Below are 12,109 nucleotides of genomic sequence, written 5' to 3' on the forward strand. Positions count from 1 at the left end.
CTGGCTGCCTGTCAAGTCTCGTATTGATTTTAAGACATTGATTTTAACATATAAAGCGGTTCATGGTTCTGCTCCAGGTTACATTTGTGACTGGATGTCCATTTCCTCTGCCTCTCGCTGTCTACGCTTTGCCTCAGGTCCTACGTTGTTTCAGCCTCGCTGCAAACTCAGCACCATAGGAGGTAGTGCATTCTCTTTCCGTACACCCAAACTGTGGAATGCTCTTCCCACAAACATTAGGAATGCTGGTTCATTGGACTGTTTTAGGAAGCTACTTAAAACTCATCTTTTTCGGACTTTTTTAATTTGTGATGTCTCTTTTATTCTTACTGTGTTATTTGTATTACTTATTGTTTTACTGTGCTTTGTTGTTTTTACTTTTTTGTAAGCGCTTTGGGTTTTAGAAAAGCGCGTTATAAATAAAATGTATTATTATTATTATATTCCCAGCACAAATTAAGTTAACTTAATTGCTTTTGCAAATTTAAGATAGTTGAACATAAAACAGGTGGTTCATTCCACTGTAGCGGAGTATCAGCAAATATTTGTATTACTGGCTAAGAGTATCCATATCATATCGCATAACGCTACGGTTACTAAAGTAACCCTTCGTTCCCCGAGGGGGGGAACGGAAATGCTATGTGGAAACTTCCACTATGGGGATTTCGTCAGAATCCAATCATCTGAAAGAGTATAAAAACGGGCCAATGAAATGCCAATGAGTTGGCAGCGTCAGCGTGCACAGCTGGCGTCAATGACAATCAGTCATGCTATAAAGACGCAGCCAGTGCCATGCTCGACATCCTTTTCTAGCTGAAGAGACTTTCACGCTCAACAGCTAAGGGACAATCGTTGTGGCGAAGGAACATAGCATTTCCGTTCCCCCCCTCGGGGAACGAAGGGTTACTTTAGTAACCGTAGCGTTCCCCTTCGGATGGGGAACTCCAATGCTATGTGGAAACTTCCACTATGGGGAAATCTATGGAAAACGCCACAACGAAAGAACCTTACTGCGCCCCTGGCGAAGGGTGTGCCACGCAGTAGAGCAAGCGCACCTACAACACCCCGAGACACAGTCTTCCAACGTGTCCCCTGGCCCTCACTTACCTGTTCAGAAACGGTTATATTTTTCGGGGAGTCGCAATAACCCTGTAAAAAGGTTTTGATACGACAGTACGTTGGGAAAGCGTTCAGTCCCGATAGGGAGGACGCTGCGGAGCTCACCTGCTACCCAGAGGGGAGACCTGGTGACAATCTATGGACCAGCCCAGAGATGGGGGGGTCCTAGCATAAGGATGGTTAGCGGGGAGGGAAGACACGAGCCTGCCCTAGAAGGGGGGGACTATACCGTGGCTGTGTGAACGTATGGGATCGCCAGCGGGGATCACACATAGCAGGCACCTATACCCAGAACGCGGGCTGACCAGCGGGCATGCCGACAACGTAACGGGCCAACACCTGACTCCTCCGCTGAGTCAGGTGCTGGGGGCCTCGGAGGAACTCTGCAGGGTTCGCCAAAGAAATGGGGAACTAAACTGACAAAGCTGAAAAAGCGCACGTATCTCCGGGTTAGGGAGAGTGGCGCAGCAAGCGTGTTTCGACACCTCAACCGAATCGTTTCCTCAATCACCAAGGGTTGCCTAATACCCTTGAGGAAACCGGCTCCACTCGCAGATTGTAACCTTGCAAATGTATTGGGTGTCACCCAACCCGTAGCTCTACAAATGTCTGTCAGAGAGGCGCCGCGTGCTAACGCCCAGGAGGATGCGATGCTCCGTAATGGAGTGCGCTCTCACCCCCGGGGGACACGGCTCACCCTGGCCCAAAGGCGAGGGAGATGGCATCCACTACCCAGTGGGCCAACCTCTGTTTAGATACGGCACTTCCCATCTGCCGACCACTGTAATGGACAAAGAGCTGGTCAGAGGATCTAAGGCTCTGAGTGTGGTCCACATATATTCGCAAAGCGCGAACAGGACACAACAATGAAAGGGCTGGGTCTGCCTCCTCCGCGGGCAGCGCTTGCAGGCTCACTACCTGATTGTTAAACGGCGTGGTAGGAACCTTGGGCACATAGCCGGGCCGGGGTCTCAGGACAACGTGAGAGTAGGCCGGCCCGAATTCTAGGCACGAGTCACTGACCGAAAATGCCTCCAGGTACCTAACCCTCTTAACCGATGCCAACACGACCAGCAGAGCTGTCTTCAAGGACAGAAATCTCAAGGATACTGAGTCGAGTGGTTCGAAGGGATCCCCACGTAGGCTCGTAGCACTACCGCGAGATCTCAAGAGGGTATGAGAGGGGGGCGGGGGAAACATCCGCCTCGCACCTCTGAGGAACTGGATGATGAGGTTATGCCTCCCCACGGTGCCGCCATCCACGCATCCTGATGAGCGGAGATGGTGGCCACGTAAACCCTCAGTGTGGAGCGCGACAGCCTTCGCTCCACCTGTCCTGAAGGAAAGAAAGCACAACACTGATCTGGCAAGATCGGGGGTCTTCTCGGCGAGAAGCGCACCACTCAGTGAATAGACTCCACTCCAGGGCGTAGGCATGCCTCGTAGAGGGTGCACTAGCCTGAGTGATGGTATTAACCACCGCCACCGGTAGGTTACCTAAGTCTTCCTCGTCGCGTCTTATGGACCCCACGTGGAGGTTCCACAGAACTAAGCGAGGGTGCCAGATGGTGCCCTGTCCCTGAGAGAGTAGGTCCTCTCTCAAAGGGACTCGCCAGGGGGGGCGTCGCGAGGAGGGAGAGTTCTGATATCCAGGTCCGGTTGGGCCAGGGGCGCAACTAGCAAGACCTGCCCCTCGTCCTCCCTGACCTTGCACAGAAACTGCGCGAGTAGGCTCACTGGGGGGAGTGCATACTTACGCATGACTCGGGGTGGAGTCGCCATTCTCCCGGGGAAGGAGCTGCCGTGAGAGCCTGTTGGCCGCACGGTTGAGCCCATCCGGGGTGTGAATAGCAAGCAGCGACTTCAGCCGCGTATGACTCCAGAGGAGCAGACGGCGAGCGAGCTGAGACATGCAGCGGGAGCGTATACCCCCCATCCGGATGGAATACGCTACCGCGGCCATGCTGTCCGTCCTGACCAGCACGTGTTGCCCCCTCAGCACCGGTAAAAAGCGGCGCAGAGCGAGAAACACTGCCAACAGCTCTAGGCAGTTGATATGCCAATGCAGCTGGGTTCCCCTCCACAGGTCCGCAGCAGCATGCCCGCTACACACGGCCCCCCCCACCCATACTGGAGGCATCTGCCGAAACGACAGCCTGCCTGGACGCCTGACCTAGGGGCACACTGGCCCGTAGGAAGGAGGGGTCCTTTCCAGGGGGTGCGGGTGCGGTGACACAGCGCAGTGACAGTCACTCGGTGTGGGCCCGCGTGCCATGCGCGTCTGGGGACCCGATCGTGAAGCCAATGCTGTAGTGGTCTCATATGGAGCAATCCGAGCGGCGTGGCCGCGGCTACGGATGCCATATGCCCCAGGAGCCTCTGAAATAATTTCAGGGGGACCACTTTTTTTCCTGTCGAACTCTCTCAGACAGTTCAGCATTACCTCGGCGCGCTCTCGTGAGAGGCGCGCCTCCATAGTGATCGAGTCCAGCTCCAACCCGAGAAAGGAGATGCTCTGCACGGGGGCGAGCTTGCTCTTTTCTCGGTTGACCTGAAACCCCAACGGGCGGAGGTGCCGGAGCACCTTGTCTCTGTGCATAATCAATTGCTCCCGAGAGTGGGCTAAAAATCAGCCAGTCATCGAAATAATTGAGCGTGCGGATGCCGGCGAGCCGAAGGGGCGCGAGGGCACCCCCCGCGAGCTTGGTGAAAACTCGCGGAGACAGAGAGAGCCCGAAGGGGAGGACCGTGTATTGCCACGCTCGACCTTCAAACGCAAACCGCAGAAACTGCCGGTGGCGTGGAAGTGTGGAGATATGAAAATACGCGTCCTTCAGATCTATTGCTGCAAACCAATCCTGAGGACGAACGCATCGCGTGATGCGCATCTGCGTAAGCATTCCGAAGCGCAGCCTGTGAAGGCAGCGGTTCAAAATGTGCAGATATAGGATTAGCCATAGCCCACCGCTTTTTTTTTTTTTTTTTTTTTTTTTTTTTTGGGGCACGATGAAGTGCGGGCTGTAAAACCCGCGCTCCATCTCGGCTGGAGGGCCGGCTCGATTGCATCCTTCGCCAGGAGGACAGCAATCTCCTCTCGCAAGACAGGGGCGGACGCAGGACTGACCCTGGTCGCCCGTGAACCTGGGAGGCCGTTTAGCGAACTGAATCGCATAGCCGAGTCTGGTCGTATGGATGAGCCATTGCGATGGGCTGGCCCGCGCTAACCAGGCAGGCAGAGCCCCCGCAAATGGTCCCACCCGCACGATCGCTGACGTGCCAGCGGCGGGGGCAGCGTGGAGTGAGTGGGCTCATCCGGGGAGCGCTGGGGTCCCACAGGAGAGCAGGAGAGGAGATGTTCTCGTCTCGCACTCAAACTCCAGGAGAGGGGCTGGGAGTGGAGAGAAAGGAGACCGTTCTCTCGTGCTCCATGAGCCATTGGCGAAATGCACCGATCCTGCGAGCTGGAAGGCATAGCGTCCCAGACTGGCAGTGTTCGGGCTGTCACATCCGGAGGAGGGGAAAAGTGCTCTTTCACTGAGGATTTTGATGGCGTTTTTTTTTTTTTTTTTTTTTTTTACGCCTTTAAATAACGTGCCCCGCCCTCCAGCGGGGAAAGAGCAAATTCCCTCCTCCCCAGATGGCCCGCCTCAGGGACGCTTCGCGGTCCGTTTTACCGAACTTAGCGGCGCCCTGGGCGGGGGACGCTGGTTGCCGGCGCGATGCTCGGCGCAGCCGCGTGGCCGGAGGCGCAGGCGGGGGCGGCGAAGCAAAGCTGCGGGCGGGCGTCCTCGGCGAAAAAGCAGTGGATGTGGATGGCTCGGCGGGGGGGAGCGGTCATACAATCCCGCCGATAGAGACCTCGCCCATCGCCTCCGACTGCTCTATCACTGGCGTGAATTCCTGGGCGAATTCACCGCCAGTGTCGCCGAACAGGCCAGCCTGGGATATGGGTGAGTTAAGAAAGCGAACTTTGTCAACGTCACGCACATCACCAGGTTTAGCCTGAGGTGGCATTCCTGGATCACGGATGTGATCATCGTCCTTCCCAGGGCACACACAGCCGACTTTTTTTTTTTTTTTTTTGTAAGAGCATAGTCGGTTGCGGTGCGGAGCGCATGCTCAGTCCTGGGTCAGAACCATCCTCGCGCAGCCGGGCCAGCGCCTGCGCTTGGTAGCGCTGGTAGGTGGCCATAGCGTGCATGGTGAGGGGGAAGGCGCACGCAGCACACTGCGTGAGCCTACTGTGCCCATCCAGGAAGAAGGGGATGGGGAGGCTTAGAAGGTCTCGCCTCATCCTCCACATCACACCCCTCTAATCGGTCCGGCCGCGGAGCTGGGGGATAAACCATCTCCAGAGCCACGGCCGAAGCAGCCTGGGGAAGCACAGCCGCAAAGTCTGCTTCTGGATTCGACGCCGCGCTCAAAGTCCCGGAGGGAGCGAGCGGGTTCGAATCCTCGTCAGACCTTGACAGCCCAACCTCCAAGGATGGTGAGGATGGAAGCGCACGCTGATCGGGCAGAAAAAAGTGCCCTCAGGACAGCGTGAGTTTACTGTGCACTTCCGGGAAGAAGGGGACGGGAGGCTTTGAAGGTCTTGCCTCCTTATATCCTCCACATACACCCATCTAGTCGGTCCGGCCGCGGGGCTGGGGGATAAACCATCACCAGACCCACGGCCGAAGCAGCCCGAGAAAGCACGGCCATCACGTCTGCTTTTTAGATGCTAACGCCGCGCTCTCCACCCCGGAGGGAGGGAGCGAGCGGGCTCGCATCCTCATCAGACAATGACAGCCCATCCTCCGATGCAGCGATGGACATCTGACCCCCGGTGTCATCAGGTGAGAGAGCGACCATCCAAGGACGGAGCGCTTCTCTTCACCTGAAGCTTGGATGGAGCGCGTGGAGGAGCGAGAGGTCCACGGCCCGGGGGCGGCGGATTTACTCTCACTGAAACCCTCAGATCTGCCCGAGTGCCAACCGCAGTGCGGGGGACAACTGGGGTGGGTGGCTCTTTTGCAAGAGCGAGCCGCGATCTTAACTGCGCAACAGACATGACATCAGTGATGGCATGCACTGCCCGCGAGCACCGCATTAACATGCTGGACCCCCAGACATGAAACGCTGTGCTCGTGCCCATCATCCGGGGATAGGAAACCACCGCATCCAGAAACGCACGGTCGGAGTGACGTCTTGAAAAAGACGCGCTGCACGACCGTGTTGCTCTTTTAGGAAAGCTTTTTTCCTATATACAAACCGCTCTTGGAGGACCGGACCCAAAGGACGCCAGGCAAGGGAGAAATACCCAGCTCGACCATCTGCCACTGCGTATACGCGCTCTGGACCGGGAGAAGCTGCTTCTCGATCTCTCTCTGTAGACACAGGTTGGAGATACCCTCAAAGACTCTCTCAGAAGCTTCGTGAAAGGCTCTGAAAGCGAAAGGATGTCGAGCATGGCACTGGCTGCGTCTTTATAGCATGACTGATTGTCATTGACGCCAGCTGTGCACGCTGACGCTGCCAACTCATTGGCATTTCATTGGCCCGTTTTTATACTCTTTCAGATGATTGGATTCTGACGAAATCCCCATAGTGGAAGTTTCCACATAGCATTGGAGTTCCCCATCCGAAGGGGAACCAGATGTCAAATTTACACCACTAGTCTGTAGCTAACAATTCAGTGATTCAAATTATCCAGTCCAAGTGAATCTCCATCTAATGACATTAAATGATCTGCCAGAGAAAGACTCCAGTGACTGATTCAAATGATCCAGTCAGAGCAAGTATTCAGTAAACAACTCACACAATCAGATGATACACTCAGAGTGAGTCTTAAGGTAAAGATTCACTGGTTCAATTGATCCAGTCAAAGTGAGCCTTCAGTTAAAAGATTCCAGTTACTGATTCAAATGATCCAGTCAGAGCAAGTTTTCAGTAGACAACTCACAGAATCAAATGATATGCTCAAAGTAAGTCTTAAGGTAATGGCTTACTGAATAAATTGATCGAGTCAGAGTGAATTTTCAGTTAATGATGTACTGATTTAAATGATCCGTTCAGTGATCATCTTCAGTTACTGATTGGCTGATTCAACTGATCCAGTCAGGGTGAATCTTCAGTTAATAATTTACTGATTCAAATAACCAAGTCAGACCAAGTTTTCAGTAAATAACTCATAGAATCAAATTATACGATCAGTGAGTCTCCAGTTACTGATTCACTGATTCAATAGATCCAGTCATAATGAATCTTCAGTTACTAATTTACTGATTTAATTTATACAGTCAAAGCGAGTCTCCAGTTACTGCTTGATTCAACTGATCCTGTTAAGAGTGAATCTTCATTTAAAATTGTACTGATTTAAATGACCCAGTCAGAGCAAGTTTTAAGTAACCAACTCACAGGATCACATTATATGCTCAGAGTGAGTCTTAAATTAAGGATTCTCTGATTTAATTCAGAATGAATCTTCACTTAACAATTAACTGATTTAAATTCACCTGTCAGAAGGAGTCTCCAGTTACTGATTCAATTGATTCAGTCAGAGTGAATCTTCAGTTTAAACTGTAAGATTTAAATGATCCTTTTACAGTGAGTGTAGAGTTAACAACACACCGATTCAAATGATCCAGTCAGAAGGAGTCTCTGTTAAAAATTCACCTCTTTAAATTAATATATTGCTCATTTGAAAGTGTAATTATTTACCTCACTACAGGTATACGAATGTAAACATACAGTAACAAACAAAAATGGACCCCAATTCTCCACTCACTTGGTTTTGAAGGCATTTTATCATCTAATTCTGCAATTAAATTCAGGAGATTCTTCTGCAGACCTGAAACCAAACAGAATTTGAACTGAAACCTAATTTTTATTGTCTCCATTTGTAAACCTACTGCATTAACTACTCACTGCTGATTTTTTGTAAGTTATCTGGATCTTCGCTCTGCAGTTTCCAGATTTCCTCCATCTGCGTTATAACTCTAAGAACTGATAAAAAATCGTCATACTTAAATGTGAGTAAATAAACATTAACACTTATGGCAGGTATTAAAAAGAAAGAGAAAGCAGACATACTTTTCCCAGAGTTAGGTTCACTTTTCTCAAGTTCCTTCTTTAACGCATTCATTTCTTTGAGTTTTTCATCCCGTCTTCGCTTTAAGTCTGTTATAAGTGTATAAAAGTACAACAAATACTATAGTTATGTACACCTGCTAAATACCATCACTATTAAAATCAGTACAGGACAATACATTTTTGCATTTTCATACTAAGGACTTATTTTAATGTACAAAAGATTTTCAGAAAAACATACCGTCATTAGATGGAGATGTTTTTATGTCTTTTGTTATTTGATCTATTTCATAGCCCAGCAAAATAATCTGGACAGCTGTGGAATATTAAATTAAACAATTTTAAGGTAAACAAATCCATCTGTGAATGAATATATTTAGTTAGTTTTAAACTCAACATGCCTTTCTTTGAGGTTGAATCTGTTATTTCCTTTACTGCAGTTTCCAGTTCAGCTTCTGTTTCTGAAAAAGATAACAATAATCAAAAGAATATTACTCTTATTCCTTTCAAGGAAAAATCTTTTATATGGTGTCAATATTATTGATGATAAGTAGAGTGATATGTCTCACTCTGATACATATCCATCACGTCATTGCATTGTTCTGTCTGGGCATTCAGCTTTCCACGTAAATCTTGGTGTAAAAACATAACAGATAACTCATGAATAAGTTGGTTTGGAATAAATGACAGACCTAGCATTGATTGCTATTACATAACGTAGACAGTACTTATTGTTGGCTTATTTGACAAACAGCTTAGAATTTTTCTCTGTCATACAACACATTTGCCAAAATGCACATGTAATTTTATAGTAACATTTATAGAAAAGTGTTTTTTTTCCCATCAATAAGCTGTTTCAATCCCATAGAAACATTCATGTTGCATTTGTTTGTATTGGAAGTAAAATAGAGAGACTATAGATCTTACTTTCATTGTCAGATTGAAAATAAAGTGTCCTTTCCTGTTCCTTTTCAAGCTCTTTCTGGACATCTGAGGCAAACATTCAACTAATTAAAGATGCTTAATTGAGAAATAAAATAAAAATAAATAAAATAAATGAAAAGATAACATCTGCAAATAAAAATGAATTAATTCTTACCATTGATCTTAAATTCATCTGCTTTAATTTGTCCTTGTGCATTAATCAGTGCCTCCATAAATCCAAACTGGAGCGTAAGAATTCTAGAAACTAAAATCAAAATCATTTTAACAGTACTGATGAGTCAAAAACAATGATACAAACTATGATATTCTATCCAAGAAAATTAAATCAAGTACATTAAAATGAAAGAAACTTACCTAACTCATCCTTTCCCTTCAATGTGCCAATTTTGTCCATTACTTCAGTTCTTTTGTTATCAAATTCTTTCGTCAGTCCTACAAGATACAAATCATTGGCAGAATAATTTGCATATCTGAATACAAAATTCTGAATTATTCGTAAATAAACGCTAGTCTGATTCCAGTACCATCAAGCTGAACAAGTGTTTGCTTAAGAGCTGATAATTCAGCATTCAGGCCCAGTATTTCTTTATCCAGAGATTTAATGATTGTGTCTGTGAAGGTAAGACAACAAAAGTTTAGCGGTACCATAACATGCATCACAGATGCTAAACCTTTATTCTAGAGTTACAAAAAACATGGTAGAAGCTAAAAGCAAACACTGAACAACGTACCAATATTTTGTATGTTTCCTGTCATTTCTTCTCTCTCCTCTTTCAGATCGGATACAAGGCCTTTTTTGTATTCTAGCTTGTTTGTAATTACTGTAAAACATTCAAGGAGATGAATACAAAACAATCCAGATCATCCTACAACTCAACATTAAATAATGAACACTCACCATCAATCTGCGCTTGTGTCTTATATTTACTAGCAAGACGTGTCTGTAGGTCCATTGCTTCAATCTGCAATTTTACAATCTGCAGCACTAAAAACAGAACAAACTGTATCTTCATTTATTGTGGAAAATAATCAATATTTAATTTTTTTTTGCATTTAATCATTAGTAAAACATGCGTCTAGGAAATCAGTTTTATTTTATTTTCAAGAGTTCACACTTAGATATTGCTTGATGCTATTTGCAGGTTTGGCATGCTGTCCTGGGAGAGAACCCTGAGCTCAGAGATAATTGCGGCAAGGGTTCCCGCCTGGTCATTTAGCATAAAGGGGGTCCGAGATCAGGTAGGTCTTGAGAGCTCCCTCTGGTAAAGGAGGAAAACGAGGAGATGGGGTGCAAGGGGGATTCTTCAAAACTAAAATACAATAAGTAGGGTGAAATTGGTCTATTTATTGTAGCTTGGATCAATCTGATTGGACTATCGCTGATTATGGATGAGAGACCAGCCTCTCGAAATTAGTTTATAATACTTCAGTACTTATAATATTTCTAAATACACTTTCTCAATTTGTGATTTTTCTGGATTCAATTTTAATGGTTGAATTCATTTTTTGTATGTCCAATTAACTGACTTATTTCACTTAACAAAGGTTTATTAACAAAATAAACAAAAATATTTTTAACCACCCTATGAAACATGTTTAACATTATTAGTTAAAACATGGAAGATATTATATCATGTATTTGTTTCTTTAAAATAAAGGTATTATTATTATATTTCTTACTTAGAGAACTATAAAAGTAATATAGTTTCCTAACAGTTTCTTATAATTAAGCTTTTTATATTTACTTGTACATGTACATTTACATAGCATTCATTCAGATAGGCATGTAGACTCATTTATTCATTTTCCTTCGGCTTAGTCCCTTATTTATCTGACTCCTTCAGCTGCAACCCAGTGCTGGGAAACGCACACACTTATACAATATGGCCAATTTTGTTTACCCAATTCAGTTATAGCGCATGTCTTTGGACTGTGGGGGAACCGGAGCACCTGGAGGAAACCCACACAAACATGGGGACAACATGCATACTCCACACAGAAATGCCAACAGGCCCAGCCTGGACTCGAAACAGTGACCTTCTTGCTGTGAGGCAACAGTGCTAACCACTGAGCCACCATGCCGCCCCATTGCTTAACCCTTTGACTGAACGCTCTACCAAATGGTTGACCATGTTCTGACTGTTTTAAATAATTACTGTTAAATTCATTTTTAGAATGACTGTTTTAAATAATGATTTACACACACAGCATTGTTGGTTTAAAAAAAAATAAAAATAAAATCAAACAAACATAATCCTGTTGCACTACTTCACTTGATTTTGGTTTTATTATATATATATATATATATATATATATATATATATATATATATATATATATATATATATATATATATATATATATATATATATATATATATATATATATATATATATAAACAAGGAAACATGTTAAATGAGAATATGAAATATTTTATGGCATACTTAAAGGCAAAATAAAGGTGATTTAGTGTTCAAAAATGTTTTATTTTGATTATTTTAATTATTTGGTCTTTCACTTCATATTTTCAGATTTTTCATAGTAAATTTATTAATTTCGGTACTTTTACCAAAAACCGACATATCAACCATTTGGTAGAGGCTGATATTTTAGAAATTATGGGATGTGTTGAAAAAAAATACACTGAGTGTGTTAACTTGCGACATTAGGAGTTGAGTTTTTCTTGGTGGAGTAGTTAAACAGTTAAACTTTTACTGTTTAATGTTCGTAGATTAAGTGTAGAGCACTACTATTCTTTTACTTATCCATCATTTCCTAAAGTTCCTGACATTCCGCATTATACAGATAATTCCATTCCATCTACATAAAGTTATTTCTAATGCACTGATATTATTCAACTCACCCTGGTCTGCAATGCCACCTCGTTCCCCTGGTTTTCTGAGTCTGTCTTCTAAGTATTTCTTGAATTCTGTAGATAACAAACTAATATTACATGCATTTTCAAAACTTATTG

At 45.5% G+C, this 12,109-nt stretch overlaps 1 protein-coding gene across 1 annotated transcript in view; it reads right to left on the reverse strand.

Annotated features, from left to right (window-relative positions):
- LOC130246141 (paramyosin-like) overlaps nt 1-12,109 on the reverse strand; it is a 28,573-nt gene that overhangs the window by 14,374 nt on the left and 2,090 nt on the right. The window contains exons 7-19 of the mRNA XM_056479036.1: nt 11,999-12,064; nt 10,034-10,120; nt 9,867-9,956; nt 9,660-9,746; nt 9,490-9,567; nt 9,290-9,379; nt 9,118-9,180; nt 8,760-8,822; nt 8,592-8,651; nt 8,432-8,506; nt 8,194-8,280; nt 8,029-8,106; nt 7,889-7,951 (exon numbers count right to left, since the gene is read on the reverse strand). Coding sequence (XP_056335011.1) covers nt 7,889-7,951; nt 8,029-8,106; nt 8,194-8,280; nt 8,432-8,506; nt 8,592-8,651; nt 8,760-8,822; nt 9,118-9,180; nt 9,290-9,379; nt 9,490-9,567; nt 9,660-9,746; nt 9,867-9,956; nt 10,034-10,120; nt 11,999-12,064 — 987 coding nt within the window. The remainder of the gene's footprint in view (nt 1-7,888; nt 7,952-8,028; nt 8,107-8,193; nt 8,281-8,431; nt 8,507-8,591; nt 8,652-8,759; nt 8,823-9,117; nt 9,181-9,289; nt 9,380-9,489; nt 9,568-9,659; nt 9,747-9,866; nt 9,957-10,033; nt 10,121-11,998; nt 12,065-12,109) is intronic.

Source organism: Danio aesculapii, chromosome 2, assembly GCF_903798145.1.
Source record: "Danio aesculapii chromosome 2, fDanAes4.1, whole genome shotgun sequence".
Taxonomy (NCBI): domain Eukaryota; kingdom Metazoa; phylum Chordata; class Actinopteri; order Cypriniformes; family Danionidae; genus Danio; species Danio aesculapii.